The sequence below is a fragment of the Canis lupus genome, chromosome 14 (assembly GCF_048164855.1).
Source record: "Canis lupus baileyi chromosome 14, mCanLup2.hap1, whole genome shotgun sequence".
NCBI classification, from domain to species: domain Eukaryota; kingdom Metazoa; phylum Chordata; class Mammalia; order Carnivora; family Canidae; genus Canis; species Canis lupus.
In genome coordinates, this window is record NC_132851.1 from 14,303,090 (window position 1) to 14,325,742 (window position 22,653).

The following is a 22,653-nucleotide window of genomic DNA, read 5'->3' on the forward strand; positions in this document are numbered from 1 at the left end:
TCTTTAATCTGTACGGCAAGTGCTCTCAATTTAGGGTCAGTGCACATTTAGAAGCTCCAGGAAATCCTGAAATAGTATTCAAATTTTTGGTCAAACTATTCATGCGTATTTCCTTCCATGGATGTTTCTATCTTTCTCAGATTCTCAGAGGGTTTCACAAGTGATAAAGAATTAAGAGGCACTAAGTTGGAGCCTTCTGTATTTCAGCATACTTCAGATTCATAGGTGCAGATCTCTAAATTGATAAACTAATAATTATCTAAAATTTCCAGATGACCAAGCTAAACACAATTACAAGAGGTTTGCAAAAAAGCCAAAATAGTGCTCCGTATCTTATAGCTTCTTCTTCTTCTTCTTCTTTTTTTTTTTTTCTTATAGCTTCTTTAGAAAGAATGCTCCTTAATGGGTATTGGGGTTTGATATAGTAATAAATTTATAGACGTAAATTATGTTTTATCATAATCTTTAAAAATCCATGTAATACATCTTTTGTACAGATTTAGATTTACTTCTCACTTGTAAGAAAAAATGCATATAAATTCCTATCTGTGGTAAGTATAGTATAATTTCTTAGCCACAATACTTACGTATGCACTCAGGCTGAATTCCACTCCATGTGAGGTCAGGAAGGCATGTGCGTGTTGTAGACCCTTGGAGAAGGTGTCCCTTTTTGCAATGGAACTGCACAACACTTCCTACCTGTAGCAAATTACAGAGAAAAATGCAAATGTACCAATGCAGCTTCTAATATGGCAACAAATAGAAAAAAAAAAAAAAAAAACTTTGGATAAGAAAATGCTTTCAAAAGAAATTCTGCATGGTAGAAACTGGAAGGAAAAGATATTTAAAACTGATTTAAGGGCAGCCCGGGTGGCTCAGCAGTTTAACACTGACTCCAGCTCAGGGCATGATCCTGGAGACCCGGGATCGAGTCCCACGTCGGGCTCCCTGCATGGGGCCTGTTCTCCCTTGGTCCGTGTCTCTGCCTCTCTCTCTCTCCTCTCTGTATTTCTCATAAATAAATAAATAAATAAATAAATAAATAAATAAATAAATAAAAATAAAACTGATTTAAAATAAAATGAAAAAACTTACATCTGTTTGTATACATATCATCATCAAATATTTGAATACCCAGTGCATGGATAGGTGCCAAACTTTTTGCCATGGTAGTCTGAAGAAAATATACAAGATACCAAAAGGCCAATAAGCTACATCTGAACACAAGACAGACAGGTAGATAGTTAAATAAAGATAAAGCAAGATGGTTGAAGACAGAGAAATAAAGATAACTAACAACTTAAGAGGCAAATGAATATAGAAGATCGTAAATGCAATATGAGATTATATGCAAAGGTGTTTAGATGCAAAGATTGTGATTGTAGCAAATATACGCTATAAGATACGGAGTTTACACTAAGCTTTTAAGGATGTGGATTTTAGATAAATACATAGAACATAGTTTTCAAAGTGTGGTCCCCAGACTGGTAACCTCAGCATCATTAGGAACTATGTAGAAATGCATTTTCTGAGACCTTATTCCCAGGCTCCCCTGAATCAGAAACACTGAATGGGACCAGCAATCTGTGTTTTAACAAGCCCTCCAGGTGATTTTAAGGAACAATAAAGTGTAAGAACAACTGATAAAAAACATAGAAAAGATAAGAACACGATGTATGAAGGTTCAAATATACATCATATAGTTTAGGAAAAAGAGTACATTTGATTGGTTGACATTCACACAGTGAGCTGGGAAGTTTCAGGAGTGGGGGAGGTAAAGTGACAGTGAGATACACCAAAAAAGAAAACAGACCCCAGAGTAATGTGTATATGGCTTTAACTCTGGATCTGATCTTGCTTGAATAAGGTGTATCCCCTATTTGAGGCTGAATCTATAAATAAAGATAATATTTGTCTTGAGATTTGTTTTAAACATTAAATGACACAGGACATATAATATACTCCATACAGGGATGGCACATAGGTTTTAAATAAATTCCAACTATAATTATTAAGTCAAAGATACATGTAAGAATCAGTTTCTGAAGGGTCTCAAATAGCCAGCTACGGCACTTGAAATCTTTAATGAAATCATAAGGTTGCTAAAGCTCTTGCTAGAACAAGTAAAATTTGTGTTGAAAATTAAATTAGCCCATTGCATAAAGAAACTACCAAACAAACAAACAAAAAAATGACCAGCAGTAATTATAATCATGAAGCCAGCACTACTATATTAGATTTGAATGGATAAAGGCTGAATTAACTTGTGTCAGTAGACTTGGGAAGGATGTTGTTTACTCAAACTACATTACAAGGAGAAATCATCAGGGTTTATTAAATAATTATGGCTGGAGGACAAGGTGAGAAATATTTAGTGCCTGCCACTTCAGCCTTCCCCGAAATTGGGAGTCTGAGAATGATCAATCATCCTCTTAGTATGTTTCACAAATACCCTATGTCCTTCCTTCCTGGTTAGTTCCTACTCTCTGCTGCTAAAGGAACATGGCACTAAGCTTAAGGTGACATAATTTGATCCAAGATTCCATTTGGACCTTGAGAGTAGCTGAATGCTACAATTTCTTATATTCTCATTATTAGACAGAACTATGCTCTACCAAAAACATTCAATGTCAACCATCACTCTCTGATAGCAACCTTTATTCTTCCAGTTATCTTACATTGTGTCTTCCCAGACACCCTCACGATAGCCTTGAGTAGATCCCTTACCCTCTTGACAACCTGTTTTGTTCAGGGCCACTCACTGTCCAACTCCACTGTCTAACTCCAGTTAGCATGTTCATTCCGGATTCTATATAAATGAAGTCCCTCAAATTGTACTCCAGAGCACACAGTTCACATACCCTGAAGTTATGCAATATAGGGCTACATATTTTGACTCTGTCATATAGACTAGATTATGTGATTGATTATGTAGACTTTGTAATTTTGTTCTTCAGTAAAACCAGTTTTACAAAACCCATCTCCTATATCAATCCAGCGATCCTAGTTTAGAGTAGCTTTTAGTTAATGGCTGCCACCTTCTACCCATAAATCTCCCCTCATTCAATCTTCCACCAAATACTGATAATTTTGCATCTTAAATCTTAAACTGTCTCATTCTCCATTTCTCTACTTAATATATCCTGTTTTAGTCTTCAATATATTTTCTACAGGTTTGGTTCTCAAATTTTAGGGGGATCCCTGGGTGGCTCAGCGGTTTAGCGCCTGCCTTTGGCCCAGGGCGGGATCCTGGAGTCCCGGGATCAAGTCCCGCATCGGGCTCCCAGCATGGAGCCTGCTTCTCCCTCCTCCTGTGTCTCTGCCTCTCTCTCTCTCTCTCTCTCTCTGTCTATCAAAAATAAATAAATAAATAAATCTTAAAAAAATTTTTTTAGCAGATATCACAATCAGGAGGACTTACCAGAACACAGAGAGATGAGCCTCCCTTGAAAGTTTCTGACTAGGTAGATCTAGGGGAAGCCCAGAATCTGTATTTCCAACAAGTTCTTAAGTCGTACTGCTCCTGCTTGGTCAGGGACCGCACTTTGAGAACTACTGTCGTAATTATAATTATAATAATTGTAATTACAATAATCATCTAACTTGTTTCCATTTCTCCAGTCTTGATCACATTAAATTTATTTTCCACATAAGGTCAGAGTGATCAAAATGGAAGTATGACCTTAACATTCTCCTTAAAATCTTTACTGTCTTATCACCCATAGGATAAAGTTACATTGTGCTAAATTAATAGATAAAAGTCCCTATAACCTGACCACAGCTCATCTCTCTGGTTTCATCACTAACCATTTACTTTTACTCAAATTGTGCTCATATAATATTGAATTTTTGTAGTTCCCTTAATGCATGCTTATTTTCATGCTGTTTACCCTGCATTGAATGCTTTTCCCATCTTGCTTTTCCTAGATCTTATCCTAAAAGATTTAGCTCAGAAATTCTAGAAAGGCTTCCCAAGAACAATAGATTAGGAGAACTTTCTTTTATGTGCTCCCTTAGCAACTTTCAAAGTTACCGATGTTATCATCTATCCTATGAAATCACCCACACAGCAGGGGTTAGTTTCTCTAGACTAGGGACTGTACTACTCACCCTTGTGCACCAAGATCTCTTGAAAACGTTAGATCAACTGAAGGAACGGGGACTGATAATTTAATACAAAATCACTTAATAACTTTAAAAGATTTAACATGACTATAGTTTCTTAAAATACAGTGATATCCCTTCCATACTTTACATAGCAGGAAGCTAAATCACTGTTTATTCTTTGAAGGATACATTTGGGTGACTTCATTAAGACTTGATTTAATAAGATATAAGAAATATTTTGGATTACATAGCAAGACTTCTTTCCTAATTTCTGCAAACTTTTCCAAAGTCATCATAAATACTACTTTAAATATTAATCAGATGCCACGAAATAAAATTTATTTAATTTTTTCTATATCTCACAAACACATGAAATAACTATCTTTGTCATATTCACAAATACTTATACAAAATATCTAATATACTTAGAACCAAATTTAGTAGTTGATTAATTTTTTGTTCAGAATTTATTACAGTTAAATCATTTACCAAAATTTTCTCCAAATATCAGTGCATTAATAAATTTTTTTTTCAGTTATAAGACCAGTTGATAGTATACTTTATATAGTTCTCCAACCTCTTCCAACTTGTGATGATAGGTTCTTCTGATTCTAAATTAACTTCTAACATGCAAAATACCATTTGATCATTTGTAGAAAAATAATTTTCCATTATCTAATTCAAAAAATTCTTAAAAAATAATTTATGTACAATTTTCCTATCCATATTTACTAATAAAAAGTGCCCTGCTTATATAACCAATTATATACAATGCAAAAATATGAATATCATATCAGAAATTTAAAATAATCCATTTTAATAGCAGTCAATGTTTAAATAAAAATCACTTTAAGTTGGACCCAATTAGCATGTTTTGTGCAAAAGCATTATAAAATTTTAAGACATGTCAATTTAGTAAATATAATTTATCTTCTCTTATTCCTTATTGCTTTATTTTATTTTTTTCTTATCTCTTTATTTTATTTTATTTATTTATTTTTTAAATTTTTATTGATTTTATGATAGTCACAGAGAGAGAGAGAGAGACAGAGAGGCAGAGACACAGGCAGAGGGAGAAGCAGGCTCCATGCACCGGGAGCCCGACGTGGGAACTGATCCCGGGTCTCCAGGATCGCGCCCTGGGCCAAAGGCAGGCGCCAAACCGCTGCGCCACCTAGGGATCCCTATCTCTTTATTTTAAATGTTATATCTCAGTTCCTAAGCCATGAAGTCTAGATAGCTAATCAAGGCATAATAGAAACTTTGTATAAATATAGAATATTCTAAGTAAGACCTATCCATGTCTTTCATGATATTTCATAGCAAATAACTTTTGTTTTCCTAGAATTTTCATCACTGTATTTATTTGTGTCTGATTTTTAACATCATATATTAAAAATATGTTTAATATACATTTATATAACATACATATATACATCAAACTAAGGCTTCATAATTTATATGCTTCCTCTGTAGCTTATTGTAATAACCACTTTATATTTGTATTTTTTACTACGTGTTTACAATAAACATTCTACCCAAGAAAAAATAAAGTAGCTTCTAATAAAAGACATACATAGATTTTGACTAATAAAATTGATGTAGAAAGGCAGGATCATAAAAATGAAGGGACAAAATATATGCTTAAGATAAGATTCAAGGAAGTTTCAATGAGCATCAATTTTGGACTTGAGGTTCTTGGTTTAAAAAACTTTAAATTCTAGGATATCCTATAGTTTGTATTAAAAAGTTATCAGATTTTAATTAAAAACATTGGATGTTATGGGATTTTTGTTTTAAAATTCATGTCATCTTATTCATCATTTAAAGTCATGAAACAGGGATCCCTGGGTGGCTCAGCGGTTTGGCGCGTCTTTGACCCAGGGCGCGATCCTGGAGGCCTGTGCCTCTCTCTCCCTCTCTCTCTGTGTGACTATCATAAATAAATAAATAAATAAAAATTTAAAAAAAAAAGTCATGAAACACTATGTAACATGTTTGTCCCATTCAGTATACTTATATACTAATTTAGATTATAAACTGGAAATCATACATAATCACCATGGTTATTTTGGTAGGGCTAAAAGTCTTACTATTCTATACCTTGGCATTACACATCAAAGAGTGAGATTAAAAACATTTCATATCTATAATAACTTGAATATAACAAGTCCTCACTCCTAATGATGTGTCTTCCAAATCCACATCTCAATTTAAAGAGTGAGACAGCAGTTAGTGAAATATGTGTGTTTGGCATTAACTCCATAATTAATCTAGATGTTATATCAATCATTTTGACAGCTACTCCATTCACTACTGTTCTATTTTAGCCAAAAATAATTCTAACTTACAGTATTTTTGATATAAGAGAAAGTATGTTGAGTACTTTTTCCAATATTAGAGTTTTTGTCATCTCTAGCAATAGGTAATATATCCTTATATGTTAATAAATATATCTATGTTCAAATATCTATGATATGAATCCATATAGAAAAAGAGTGAATAAAAATATTAAAGAAAAAATAAATAAATGATTTGAGTGCCTGTGTAATTCATAACTTTCTCCTTTCTCTTGTCCCTCCCAGAAGTGAGTATCCTAACAGCTATAATTTTACTTAAGTCACTGCTGGCTACCTGATAAAACCAGGAATAGATAAAAAAGTTGAGATGTTCTGATTCTCTCTCTAGAAATTTGGAACTGAGTTTGAGACAATTAATAACTTTCTGTATGTGGCTGAGAGATAAATAGAAAAATACCCCCTTGATCATGTGGCCAATTTGCAAAGAGAAAAACAAAGTAGGCAGAGTAGTGGAAAAGATTGAGTCCTATTGTCCAGTTTCTAGATTCTAGGCTTGGTGGGTCTCACCTAGATCCCTTTTCTTGGGGTGTTTGACATACCTGCACATGGCTTATAATGTTTTTAGGCTTAAGCTAGCCCAAATGGTTTCTCTTAACTTGCAAGTGAGAGTTTTTCTCAACCAATAAAGATGGCTTATCCAGGATTCTATTTGGAATCTAACAATACATTAATATTAGTTAGAATCACATAAACTTTAAAATTTCCAAGGGCTTTGTACAAACTTATTAAATATATTTATTATACATATACATATATACTCACATACCAGTCATATGCATGTAAGAAAGTTGATGTCCCTAATCTAACATACTGAGAACATCATTTGTAATTTTAATAAAGATTAATATAATTATATAGAGTTTATCATATTTGAAATATAGTCTATTCATATTTATCTAAGTAGAATATGATGATCCAGTGCATACTTATTAGCCAAATAATATGCTTTCAGGGTTATATTAACCTTGGGATAACATTTTTCAATGGTTATAATTGAATTCTTACAATGCAGAGTTAATAATTCTATTCATTTCACGGATGACTATACTAAATTCATTCTTGCCCGTTTCCATTCCCGATATTTCAGAGAGTATGTATTAGAAAGGACTCATACTCTTCAGAAAATCACCTGATTTAGTGCACAGACACTACCATCAAAACTATATATTTTCTCAGGATATTGAGAAAAGTGAGTGAGTGACCAAAGTCAAGTCAATGTTCTCTTTCAGTTTCTTCATCTACATGATGAGGACTAATGCTCTTTAACTAGTTGTCCATTTCTCAGGATTTAGATTAATTGATAAAACCTTTTATAAAAATATGAAAATTAACAAGGCAGGAAACCACAAATGTTGGAGAGGATGTGGAGAAAGGGGAACCCTCTTGCACTGTTGGTGGGAATGTGAACTGGGGCAGCCACTCTGGAAAACTGTGTGGAGGTTCCTCAAAGAGTTAAAAATAGATCTACCCTATGACGCAGCAATTGAACTGCTGGGGATTTACCCCAAAGATACAGATGCAATGAAACGCCGGGACACCTGCACCCCGATGTTCATAGCAGCAATGGCCACAATAGCCAAACTGTGGAAGGAGCCTCGGTGACCATCAAAAGATGAATGGATAAAGAAGATGTGGTCTATGTATACAATGGAATATTCCTCAGCCATTAGAAACGACAAATACCCACCATTTGCTTCAACATGGATGGAACTGGAGGGTATTATGCTGAGTGAAATAAATCAATCAGAGAAGGACGAACATTTTATGGTCTCATTCATTTGGGGAATATAAAAAGTAGTGAAAGGGAATAAAGGGGAAAGAAGAAAAAATGAGTGGGAAATATCAGAAAGGGAGACAAAACATGAGAGACTCCTAACTCTGGGAAACGAACAAGGGATGGTGGAAGGGGAGGTTGGCAGGGGGTGGGGGTGATTGGGTGACGGTCACTGAGGGGGGCACTTGATGGGATGAGCACTTGGTGTTATTCTATATGTTGGCAAATATAACACCAATACAAAATAAATGTATAAAAAAATAATAAAATAAAGCTTTCTAAAAACACCGATATAATGGAGACTGAGACATCTTTTTCACATTTTTGTATTATGTAGACAGGCCTGAGGCAAACCGGAAGAACTGCAAATGCTATCAAATCAATGTTCATACTGTGCCAGAACTGAAGATAAATGGAAACTATTTTTAGCAACAGAAATATGGCACTCTTGATGAGTACTTCCTTTAGAAATGGATTTTTTAGGTTCCCACTGAATTTCACACAAAATAGTACCATTTAGAAAAGTCTGCAACACAAGGCAATTGGGTAATGTGTATATTGGCTATTTCCTTGTGGAGTCAGTATGCACTTTGGCTCCCCTAAGGTCCCTGTAATGAAAAATTCGCTGAATCTCTACATAAAATCTAAATTAGAAAATGCGAAAATAAGAAAGTCAGCCACACATGACTGGGCATGCTGAAGAATTCCAATGTAACAATCCACCTATTGTCTAACAATAGGATAAATGATTTTCTCAGAAATTTCCCATGTCAGTGAAAATGTTTAAAAATACTTTAGCATTATACACATATTATAAGATAAACATATTTTAGTCTACTTGCTTTACTGAATAACCACATTTTTATGTTTGCTAACACTTTAACTTCTTTCATCTTTACTTCTGCTCACTGCTCCACATCTTCCTTTAGAATTTAATCATTTACCCCCTTGCCTCCTCTTACTTAGCCCTCTCTTGCATACTAACGACTACATATGGATTTTCCTATGCTCACAGCTATTTTCAATGTTTCTTTTGTTTTATTGTCAAGATCAGTTAGGAAGCTATTTTCTTAAACCACATATTTATTTTCCTAATGTCCTTTTACTTCCATGCTTTTGATGCCTTTTACTTTTTTTATATAGTTATGAATACAGATGTAAGCATGATGGTTTTCTATTTCTACCAATACGATTCTATGTACATCAATCAAAGAAGCCTTTTGGTCTACTTTTATACTAAATAGAAATACTTCTTTAAAGTACCTACTTGAAATCCAAAGGTATTGTTCTGAGATCCATGCCTTGGGACTCCTGGATTTTCACATGAGGTACGGGTGGGTTCTAAAATGAAGATCATAAACATAATGTAATCTTTAAACATAATATTCCTTTAAAATGTATAATATATTTAAATGCATATTTCTCACATACAAAGCAATTTTGAGTCATCTGGGGCTTAATGAAAACGACCATGGGTGTTAATAAAGAGTATAAATCTAACAGTATCTCTCCATGGACAGAAGCCTGCTAATCTTAAAGCAAGAATTCAGGTATACTATAATTTACATGGATTATGCAGTTCTCAAAATTTGAACCTTTCTAATATAAAAGCACTTCACATTCAACTAACTCTGTGGATAAAAAGTAAAGGAAAAATGAGGGATATGAAAAAAGAACACGTATATAAAATATTTGCCCAAGGACTTTGCTAAATTATAATCTTAGGATTGTAGGATAATATTCCCCTTAAGAAGTAAGAGGTTTTCCAGAAACTAGACTTAATTATTTGCATTTTTCAGGAACACCTGTAGGAGATTTAGGTATAAAAATGGTAGAATTGGGACGCCTAAGTGACCCAGCAGTTATGCATCTGCCTTTGGCCCAGGGCATGATCCTGGGGTCCTGGAATCGAGTCCCACATTGGGCTCCCTGCATGGAGCCTGCCTCTCCTTCTGCCTATGTCTCTGCCTCTCTCTGTCTCTCATGAATAAATAAATAAAATCTTTAAAAAAAAATGGTAGAACTAGTAGTCTCTGAATTGGCTACTTTATAAAACAGAATATTTGGTTATTTTACCAAATGTGACATTTAATTTAAAAGAATAGAAATGTGCTTAGAGCCATTTTGAAGTCAATGTATTTTTTTTTTTTTTTAAGTAGTCTCCATGCCCAGTGTTGAGCCTAATGTGGGGCTTGCACTCAGGACCTTGAGATCAATGTGAGTTGGAGCAAGTTTAACATTTGACTAGGATTCATTAACTATAAAAATATATGCAAATGTTAGTACTTGAGGCTATTAATCTGAGACCTTTGTCCTTTTTCATTTTACTGATAAACAAGAAAATTATTTTGAGTGTTTTTGGGGAAGTTTTTTTTTTTATATTTTATTTATTTATTCATGAGAGACAGAGAGAGAGAGAGAGAGAGAGAGAGAGAGAGGGGCAGAGACACAAAGAGAGGGAGAAGCAGGCTCCATGCAGAGAGCCCAATGTGGGACTTGATCCTGGGACTCCAGGATCACACCCTGGGCATAAAAGCAGACGCTAAACCACTGAGCCACCCAGGGATCCCCTCTTCCAGAAGTTTTAAATGCTAAATACAACATCATATATTTTAACAGTATTTGTTTTCAGTGCCTTCCAATTGCTTCTATATTTTACATTTATTTTTCATATTTAGCCAACTATACTTTATAGGATAGAGAAAATAATTAATACACTATATACTAGTAATACATTACTAGTATCTAGTAAATCTAAGATTACTGAGAATAATTAACCTTTAATTAATATTACCTATGCAGTGAGGTGACGAACCACTCCAAGTGCCATCTGCTTGACATATTCTGGTGCTTGATCCCACTAATATGAAAGGAGAATTGCAGCTAAATGAAACCTCTGACTGGTATATAAAGCTTTTGCCTTCTCTTTTTCCTTGGGCAGGTATACCAGGGTCACCACAAAACTTAGCTGAAAATGAAAAGAAAGATAATTACAGCAAAGACTTAGGATTCATCAGAGTAACAGTTTAGAAGTGATGAAAATAACTGGAATACTGAACTGAAGTGACATGTTATTCACATTAATGTATCCCAAAGAAATTTTTTTAGCACTTGTTTGTGTGATAAAAACTGAATGTACAATTCAGGATAATATTCAAAAGAAGTTTGATTGAGGTATTTTCCACATAGTAAACCACCTTAATAACTGTAGAATTTTTTGTATTTTTGTTGTTGTTTTGTATTGACCAGAATCAAACCACATATCTGCACAAATTCTTTTTATATGTATGTAACAGTACATTTACTTGTTCTGTTGTACTCTCTTGAACACTCAGAGCACATACCCTAGTGTTTTATTGTCTTCCTCTTTGAAATTCTGTGGAGGATTTTTGAGTGTTTTTTAAAGAGTAAAGAAGCCAGTAGAGTCCAAATCTATACCAAACCAAGGAATCTCAATGTTCCATAGCTTTTGAAAATACCATCTTGACAGAACTTGTAAACAAACTGAATAGATTATTACATTCAACATATATTTCCTAACAACTAAAAGAACTTATCCTAAGAAGTTTCAGATACTTAGACTTATCAGTAAACAAACTAAGATTCCTGCCCTTGTGGAATTTATGTATTTTTAGGAGAAGCAAACAAAAAAAATAAAAAAGGTAGAAAAGGTAGTATGTGGGAAGGTAGTGAGTCCTGTGTGGATAAGTAGTGTAGAAGAAGGGATTCTGGATTGTGTATGTGTGGATGTGATAAATGGTGGGAGCTGGGGGTGGGTTTCAAACAAGATGACAAGGGTGTCTGTCAGGATATCTTAAGGGAGAGCATTCTGGATAGAGGAAACAGCACCACCAAAGGCCTATGTTGCAGCATGTCTAGCACGTTGGAGGAAAAATAAGACCAGCTCACTGAAGCACAGTGAGCATGCAGAAATATAATAAGGGATGAGATCAGATGGTTTCAAATCTAGTAGATAACCTAGACAAAGACATCATATATTTTCAATTTGTTTATTGTTCTAAAAAATACATAATGCATATTTACCATTTTAACCATTTTTAATCATATTTGGTTTTTAAATTTGCAGATTCAGCATCTGAAAGCTTTAAGTATCAATGCTCCCTCAGAATGGTGCATTATCCAAACCAAAGATATTTTTGAGTCTGAAAGGATACCTCTAACTCGATAGGACAACAGGAATAAACTAGGAATGCTCAGGCAAACAGGAATGGATAAAATACCTTAATAACAGAATACCTTAGCCTTAAACTCAAGGTACAGAGAGAGACATTTCCTAAAATTCAGGATTCTAGAAGAGACCTAAATTTTCAAACGTTTTTTAGGAACTACTTTTTTTTTTTTTTCTTTATAAAACTGTTAAAAGTAAGTATAAAATAACGCTCAACAAAATAAATTTAGGGGAAAATTTCAGAGTAAATGTTACCTGAACACAGTTACCTTTAACACAAATAACATAAACATTTGTTTAATGTGTTCTGTTTCAATTTTTAGCACTTCCTAGATACTATAAATCTTTGTGCTACTAGCAATATAACATCCTTCTAGCAATATAACACTTCTAGCAATATAACATCAAACCCTAGAACCTGGGGTCTTCCTCATAGTAACCTTTGTATCTCTAGTACATTTTGAATTCAGTGGCTATTTTCTCAGTGCACATTAGCAATGGGCATTTCAGCTTAGCAATCATTTCAATGACAAATTATTTAGTAACCTACTTCTAAAGTGTGTCTCTTGCATATTTCTGCTGAGTCATTCCTCTCAGAATCTTATCTTTATTCAACAAAGAAAAGAAAGGAGGGAAATGCAACCACATGAACTCCTCAAACCTGCTCCCTACTTGCCCCTCAATTCTTTATAATTCCATTGTTTTCTGTCTGTAGATTTTCATGAACTAAACTGAACAACCTATTGGTGTCTAGTTTAGAGGCTGAAGACACGGGGTTTATTTTCAAAAGGCTTCGGTTCACAATGACATACACTTTAAGATGAAAGAACATACTTTGAACAAAATGAAAGCAAAAAGACTTTCCCTTCTATAAAGTCCCTAAAATGAATGAATTTGGCTGTTCGATGGATAAGAGCATTATCTCTTTAGTCTACCTTCTCTGAACTGGAATTGATACTTTAATTTAGTGGTAGTACAACCGCAGGCCATATAACAATGGTGCCCTAAATGATGACAGGGTCACACAGTGTCCTTACAATTTGATTCCTCTCTCTGAGCCCATGTCATTATTAATTAAAATGTCATGAGTAAACACACTTACCAGGAGTTCTGTTATATGTAGTAGAAATCATACATGTAAACCAATTCAGACAAAGTGAGCTCTATTACATTTGGATAGTCATAATTCAATGTCAATAGTAAGTATTTTATTATTACTTACATTTTAATAGAACCAAAAAATAAAATATCATATCAAGATACTATTTGACTGAGATTTTCCCAGTGGTAACAAACAAACTTTACCATGAATTCATCTCTGTAAATGTCCTTGTCCCTATCTATTATGAAGCACCCATGGAATATCTAGTCTTATTTAGAACGAATTGATTTTTTCTAAGATACTCCTTAGCATAAAATAGAATTTTTTTTTTTTTTTTTTTTTTTTTTTTTTTTTATAAAATAGAATTTTAAGGGACAATTTGTGTGACATCAACCTTGAGGTAGTATTGGGAGATAGTAGCATATGATGAGATCAGGAGAAAAGAAGAATAAGGGCACAGAAGCCCATAGGCGATTTGGCTTCCACTGTGAATGAGAAGATTAGAAGAATCCAAACAGTTTCATCCATTACCTCTGTCTAACTTCAAGGCCATGGGAATTGGTGGGGTGCTCCTCTACCCGATGCGGCAAAGGAAGGGAAGACTAGGAACAGGATAGCAGTAGACACCTCTGAATGAACACTGTCCATATCCTGTGCTACAATAATTTGTGTAAAACACAAAGCTGACTTTTGTTTTGTTTGCGATCTTCCCAATTAATTTTGAAGTGACACTTGCTGGAATACATTGTAAAGTAACCTCGGTAAGAAAATATTAATCCCTCCTCTCCATGCTTACCCTAATCGTTTAAGGTATAGGCACTATCATGAGAACTTGATTTGAATGAACATGTACAATAACATGGATTTATTGTGGAAAGAAATTTGGGAGTAAATTAGAGTGTTCAGTTGAGACAAACTGTACAAAAATAAGAATACTTTTCCATTAGAATTAACCATAAGGGTCTTTATTTTGAAAAATAATTTTTTTGAAAAATATTTTTTTAAATAAGAAAAGCTTGCAAACAAAGCAGTTTAGCCTAACATTTGGAGTCAGAGAAGAAAGAACATAATAGGTGGATTACAGGAAAAGTAGCTACATTGGTAAATGCGATGTTCTATCGAATTGTAATTATGACTTGGAAGGAGCTTTAACAATCTCATATTCTAGCAAAACCTGAAAATTTTAATTAACTAATAATCTCAGTCAAGCAATTCCAAGAGAGTGAAAATGGGAAAACATAACTTTAAGTATGGAAATTATACTTACGTAAGCACTGTGGTACTTCTCCACTCCAGGTACCGTTGCCTACACAGGTCAGAACAGCAGGAAAGGATAGTTCATAGCCTGGAGAACAGATGTAGCTAATACTAAAGCCCCAGTCAAAATTTGTTCCTTCCAACCTTCCATTAGAGATCTGGGGAGGAGCTGGGCAGGTAACAGCTGCAATTACATTCAAAACGATTAAGACACAGCTGTTGAAATATCCCGGATATAAAATAAATAAATATATATATATATATATAAATATATATATATATATATATATTTATATATATATATAACAAGCTGCCTGACATTTAAGGGAAGCAAATAGAAGATGACCTTCCATCTAGTATACTGTAACTGGTAAATTATTGGTTTTATATAAAATTACTTTTCCAATGACCTTTAGACAAGCTGAAGATTAGGGCTGTTTGGCTACATACAGTGTTAACATGATAGAAAAGAATTTGCAAGCAATTCTGTGACATTTGGGAAAAAAATTAGATCAGGTAACTCATTAAATATTCAAATGGCTCTATCAACCACTTTAATTCATATGTTAAAATTTACTGTATGGTTTTTAAATAAATTATTAAATGTTTAAACATTTATTTTAATATTTGTTTTAAGTTGGCTTCAAACAGAGATGGGTAGGATAAAGTGACAGAGATGAAGGGAAAAGGAGGGGTACACACTGCAAAATCTAAAAAGGAATTACTGTATTTTTATGACTAGCAATGTATATGAATAATTTTTGGAGTTACATTACCATTATCAGAATCAATTAATGATGTATGAAATAACTTCTAAATGCAAAATGTCTGTTCATTTATTTTCATATACTAACTGTATATATACAGTGACCTGATTCAGAAACAGTGTAATCAAGAAGAAAAACATAGACATTGAAATTATACTTTCTGTTAGATTAAACTATCAATTCACAGATGTTTAAAAAAACACCTGAATGAGAATCTCAGTATTATTATAGAATATAAATAGCCTGATGTTGCATCCATAACATTCCATAATCAGAAAGATTGGCAAAAAACTATAAACGTATCTCTAGTGCAAAAATAATGCCTATATTTATGCAAATTTATGCCTATGTAGACTAAAAGGTCAATGCTAGATTGCATTAAGAAACATGTTCTTTTCTTTATGAAGAGTAAATTTTATAATTCAATATGATTGTTCTCAAGTTATAGAAAGTTTTTTCCCCATCTTTGAATTGTTTGACCCAAGTGGATCATCATATTAAATGCAAATTCATCAAGATGATACTCCCTTCAAAATATTCACTAATCAATATAAATGATGATAGTGAGTACATATCAGAGCACATGATATTTCTGTTGTTTTGATTGCACTAAAAATCATTGTCATGGCTCACAAAAAGATATAATGATTATTCTTGAAATATCATTTTTAAAATTCCATATGTTATTATCTATATGGTTTTAAAATAAAAACTGCAGCAATTTTCAGTATCAGAAAAAATGAAATAATAGAAGAACATGATTTAAACTTACTTTAAATTTTCATATTAAAAAGTAAGTATATGGCAGTTTATCACTTATAAATATTGAAGAAATTATCGTACCTCTACAAGTTGGTATTATTCCACTCCATGTGCCATTAGTTGTACAAGTCCTAATTCTGGAGCCATTCACTTCCATTGTATAACCTGGCTGGCACATGTAAGAGACATTTTGTCCAACGACATAATCATCTCCATATCTCAGTCCATTTGCTGGTATGCCCGGGTCTCCACAACTGATTACTATCAGGATTGGATTAGAAGAGCAGATGGTTAATGTGCCATGCATTTAATGGAGAGAAGTAGTAAGCATATGGCATACTTAATATATAAGTAGGGGAAATTAGTTATCATGTTCATTTTTTAATCATAAAACATAAGCATATTTAAACCACACACTGGCAATTCCTGATTATGATCAGGTATGCTTATTACAGATTCTATGCACATGTTTAGAAACTGTCATTTAGACTCTGAAGAAGCTAGTTTAATAAACTATTACACTGTAAGGAACTCTGATGCAGTAGCCTCTTTTGATCTGCATTAGGTGATCATGGAGAAGTCATCCTATAGAATCAAGATTTCTAATATAATTCGAAATCCATGTATTCCTGTATATGGCAACTGAAATATCTAATTTTTCAGGCTTGCTGGACTGACAGCATATTTTCTGCATAGTGTCACTCAGCTGAATATTATAACTTTTTTTTGTTTTTGAGAGAGAGGAAGTATGTGGAACTAAGTACAAGTTGGGAGTGGAGAGGGAGGAGAGGGGTGCAAAGGGAGAGAGAGGGAGAAAGAGAGTCTCAAGCAGTCTCTATACCCAGTGCAGAGCCTGACTCAGGGCTGGATCTCATGACTGTGAGATCATGCCCTGGGCCAAAATCAAAAGTGAGACACGTAACCAAATGAGCTACCCTGGAGCTCCATGATAGTTTTAATTAAAACAATGCTACGTGCAAAAAGAATGCTTTCTATTGAATAAATGAAAGAATAAGCTATAAAATGTGAATCTATACATGTAGGACAGGATACATGATTTTAGGCAATGAAAATGCCATAGATAGGGACAGAAAAATAAATTGACCGTTTTTACCAACTCATTGCCAACTCAAGTGAAAGAATGATCTCTAAGAAATTGCAGTCTTCACTCTGGGATGCATTTGCTTTCTATATTGGGGGTAAGTGAGAGGCCTACATCAATCTTACTAAATATGCCTTGTTGACATCCCAGGACAGGGAGAGCTGCTGCCCTGTTCTCCTCTAAGACTCTATAAATATACTTAACTCCTACCTGTTTCATGCTTGCACCCAGGCCCCCACAAAGGGGTGGAAGATAATTGCAATGTGAGACTCTCTCTGCTGATGACACTATGGACTGGCTGGGCAGAGAGTATCTGTGGTTCCAGACTAGGGGTGGGAATGGGTAGATTAGGCAAGGCCAGGAGTACCACAGGGTAGGGAGTAAATGGCCTCTTAACCCTTTCTAGGAAGACAGAGAAGCAGAGAGGCTGACTATGTATGGGCAGATCCCTCAGCACATACTCCATTGTCCCAGTAGACTTTACTTACAAAATACAAATTTAAAGTTGAAATGAAGACATTTAAGACTGCAATCACAGAGCATTAAACCTCAGCACAGGACCCTTTTGAGCATGAGGTTCTATCAATTTTATTGGCCCACAAAGCTAGCTCTGGTTACATATACAACATTATCATTTATCATGCCACACCAAATGTTTCAGACAGACTTGAGATAGTAGAGAAAAAAAAAAAAATTTTAAATTTTATAATATAGCAAAGATTATATAAAAGCCACAAAAGCATTTGCTGTTTTAAGGGACATGATTTAAGACTGATAAGGACAGGGAATTATCTAAAAGCTTTTCAGCAGCTAAGAGAGAAAGGAAAATACACAAGGTTACACTATTTCTTTTCTGGAGATTTAAAAATAAATGGGTTATTTACCTTTCAGTATCTTTTTTTTTTTTTTTTTTTTGGGGCTTTTAAATCGTTTTGTTCATAAAAGGGTAAATAACTTCATCAAGTAAATCTAGGCTATATTCTCACATTTTTACTTTTAATTAATTCTTCAGCAAAGATCATCTCATGGGTGCCACCAGAGTGAGGGATCAGATTAGAGAAGTATTTTGGAGATCTAGGGCCAAAGACTAAAACTAGATTAAGGCATGGAAGACCTTAATAGCACTTAGGTTACATTGTATTTATTAATTTACCATTAAAAATTATGAGTGTCAAGATTTCTTTCATATTATTCTAATCCACTAAGCCTAAGAAGTTTTAAGACCATGAATAATGGCATTTAAATTAAAGAACAATATTCACAGCACTTCACCTGATAATCCTCAGAGCCCTGGAGACAGTTTGCTGAAATCACCATTGACTGTTTCTGGCTCTTAATAAGAGTTTTGCATATAGGACAATTTTTATTCTTTTAATTATTGCAGAGGAAACATTTTTTTTTTAATTATACAACTGAGTTAAATAGGAAATCAAATTCTGCTTATTTACCAGGAATGTCACTTCAAAATTGCAGTTTTGAAATTTTGTTTCAAAATTTACAATTATATACAAGTATTAAGCCTTCAATTTATTTATTTTTTTTCATTTTACCTTCTGTCCTTTTATATTTTTAACCTACAATCCAATTAAGATGAGGGAAATTAAAGAGCACACCTACAAATTGTTGTTGTTTTCTAGGTAACAATTTGCAGATTGAAATAGAACCCTGGTAAGAAAGAACAGTTAACCTGATCCTAAGGTACAATGAGCTGAGAGGCAGCCACTGAGAGAGAAGACAGAGAGGTTATCTTACAAAGAGGCACCGAGAAAGAGTTTGCATATTGTGGAGCTTCATGAATGAAATGCCTGACAACAACAACAGCTTCACAAGGATTTCTTTGGTGGCTTCCTAGTGAAGCAAAGGCCCAAGAAGCAGTTTCCAATAGCAACGGTCTTTGTAGACAGCACCTGCTCCCCAAGTCAATTCATTTACCACCAGTTTGTTTTTAGCAACAAAAAGGAGGCTGTTAGTCTATTCAGACAAACCCTTTAGAATAGTGGCTCTTTAGGGTTTTACCCTAAATTCAGAGACATCAGTACATGACAACAGAGTGCTATGCTTTATTGCAAGAAAAATATTTTCAAAGGTCACCCAAACCCCTAAGCACATACACTCATGTGCGCACACACACACACACACCAATAAACTCCACGAAGATGACTATTTTGTCTCTTTTCTGCACTGGTGTATTTTCAGGGCCTAGTCTAGTGCATCACTCATTATAAAAGATTAAGTAAACGTTTAAAGAATAAATATGTGAATGATATGAAGGGATGATTAACTCAATTTTTTTTTTAAAAAAAAAAAAAGCATTGTTTTAAAAGTTTGAATTTATTTTGGTGGGAGGTCTTTTCTCATTAGCATCTATCATGTAATTTATGCCCATGTGGCATCATTTATGATACATCTAAATAGATAATCTCTATGCTAAAAATAAAACATAATTGTGGTAATTCTAGTCTCTGCCACTTCAAAACTACTTTCTCTTTTAACTTAAATGAGAATTATAAGTATGCATTTGTAAATAAAATAGGATCATATTGCTCACACTTTTATTCCCTTATATAGATATACATGCAATATAGTTTATGTAACCAAGTCCTGGAGGTTTGAGTTATCTCATTGTTTTGTTTTTTATTAGAGAAAATGCAGTAATGGACCTTCTCACTCAGGCATAATTATACATGTATTTTTGTAGATTTCAGGCTCATAAAAAATTCTACTGTAGCAGAACAAAATTCCTGAAAGGTGGTCATTTCTCTGATGGTGCTTCTGGTTTTATATAATCTTCCAATTCAAACCTTGATTTCCTTTTTAGATCTCAGAGATAGATTCTCTCAACCTTGACACTATTTTGACTTTTGGTACTGACTAACTTTTGATGGGGGGGTGCTTTATGCATTGAGAATGTTTAGCATTGATTGACCTCTATCTGCTAGATACTGATAGCACACTTCATTCACCCACACTGTGACAGCCAAAAATATCTCCAGACACTGCCAAATATCCCCCAGGAAGCCAAATCACCCCTGTCTGAGACCCACTGCACTGAGAGATAGCTCTCTCTCCATGAGGAGATTTAGATGCCTTTTTAAAGCTTCACTTTACCCAGTTTCATGCTGGGATATCTTCTCTAGCTTTCTCCTGTGTGAGAGTAGCTTCATCTTCCTGAACCATTTTCTATCAAAAGAAGAAGAAGAAAAGAAGAAGAAAAAAAGAAGAAGAAGGAAAAATCTGAGAATTCTTAGTTTGGTAACAAAGATCCAGTAAGGACCATTTCAGTCCTGGTTATTTGGAACAAAAGCCTCAGATTCATTTATCGCTGGATCTGATTGAGTATGCTGTCCTTGGCCCAAGCAACAAGACCTGCCAGATACCAGGCATTAATCATTTTGGAAGGAGTCCTAGTGGGTTAAAAAAAAAAAAAAAAAAAAAATTCCAAGAAACAAATGAATGTATTTCTTTTTAGCACCGAAAGCCAATCCTTACTCCACTTGACAAGCCCTGTTCTAGTGCAGATGTATCTTCTTCCCAAAATACTATATGCACCATATGCTTTAGGTAACAGAGATGGCTCTGCTTGATAAGACATCAAAAGGTAAGGGTCTTATACTGTATTTTTAAGTATTTGCTTGTACTTAGTTTCTAGATATTTTCTCTCATTCTGAACATCACAGAAAAGAATTTCACCAAATTTTGTAATCAGAGTACTTTTATGGGCTTCTTGGTATTATGACAAATATTTTTTTTTTCCTTCCAGCTTGGTTTAGTTCCATGGATGTTTCTTAACATAATTCCTCTGCCAAAGTGTGCATGATGTTTGGATGCATGACCTTGATCTCATGATATACTCTTTTAGCTACCCAAGACAAAACTAGTTATTTGGGGGAAGCTTCTCACTCCAGAAGTGACAGTGGGTTCGATGAGGTCCTGTCTGGAACAGATAGAAGAGTTCTAGTTATGTGAGGCATCTTTTAGAGAATGATTAATTAAATATGCAATTTCTCAATTCATTTATAATCTTAAACTGGCTGAATATTTGCAGGTAGAATTTATGTGAGAGAAATTATACCTTTTTACCAATATCTCTACTCTGGCTAGATGTGAAAAGGGGAGGGTGGGGGCATTACCATTATTATTAAATTATGTTTATTCCAAAAGTGTTTCCAAAAATCAGTAAAATGAACAAGGCAAATTCACCCATGTGATTGGACTATGTTCTTTTTTTTTTTTAAGAACAGAAAAGGAGTGTGTGTGTGTGTGTGTGTGTGTGTGTGTGTCTAGTAGCCAATCAAGCAAATGAAGGTACATTTGCTAAATCACCCTGGTGGAAAATTCTCAAAAGGCAAAACTGCTTGGAATATTGATGATATTTCACTGGCCTATGAATTAGAGACCAGAGATGTTACTGACTGGACTCTGTTCTCAGTTCCTAGGAAAGTACCCAAAGATAGTAGATTTTATGTAAATGATTTTTTATTAACTAAATCCATAAGTAGTCCGATTACCTTATATAGCCACAGTTCTGTATTTTTAGATAAAAAAATATACTGCTATAGGCTAAAAAATAAAATTATATTCTAAAAATTAGATCACTACTCCGATTTTCACTATGCAGGAAGAACTAGTTTCCTAAAGATAACAAGCCTGTGGGGGGGGGGGCGGGGGGGACAACAACCACATAGAGTAACTAAAATTTTATTTTAAAAAAAGTAGAAAAAATCCAAATAGAATTTAATTCTTTTTACTTTACTTTCACCACAACATTGTAAAGAGATAATTCATTCACCTATATTTTAAGGGCTTTATTAATTTCCTCAAGGGTCTCTGTTAATTCATATTCAAATCATCTTATATTGAATCATTTATCATATCATCTGTCTTGGTGATTTTATCTCTTTCAGCTGGTATTATTCCAATTCTAGCAGATCTACTTTGTCATTGATTATGTCAATGATTCAACAGTAGCTCGATTCATTTCCTTTGACTCATCACATCAAAATATTTCATCTCTTGCAAGATTTGCAGATTTATTATTAACATATATTTACACTGTATGTTTGGATATTCCTCTTGAGACAAACAACAAAATTATTGACAAGAAATATAGAAGAAATTGTAATTTTAAGCAGAAAGAACTGGTGAACAAAAACAAATCTTTTAAGTGGTCAATTCATTAAGAAATGATATAACTCTGTAGAACTCAGAATGGTAAATGCAGAGAAATTGTAAA

At 34.0% G+C, this 22,653-nt stretch overlaps 1 protein-coding gene across 1 annotated transcript in view; it reads right to left on the minus strand.

The window, feature by feature from the left end:
* CSMD3 (CUB and Sushi multiple domains 3) overlaps positions 1-22,653 on the minus strand; it is a 1,168,727-nt gene that overhangs the window by 23,463 nt on the left and 1,122,611 nt on the right. The window contains exons 60-64 of the mRNA XM_072774281.1: positions 16,400-16,579; positions 14,800-14,973; positions 11,036-11,209; positions 9,505-9,582; positions 588-695 (exon numbers count right to left, since the gene is read on the minus strand). Coding sequence (XP_072630382.1) covers positions 588-695; positions 9,505-9,582; positions 11,036-11,209; positions 14,800-14,973; positions 16,400-16,579 — 714 coding nt within the window. The remainder of the gene's footprint in view (positions 1-587; positions 696-9,504; positions 9,583-11,035; positions 11,210-14,799; positions 14,974-16,399; positions 16,580-22,653) is intronic.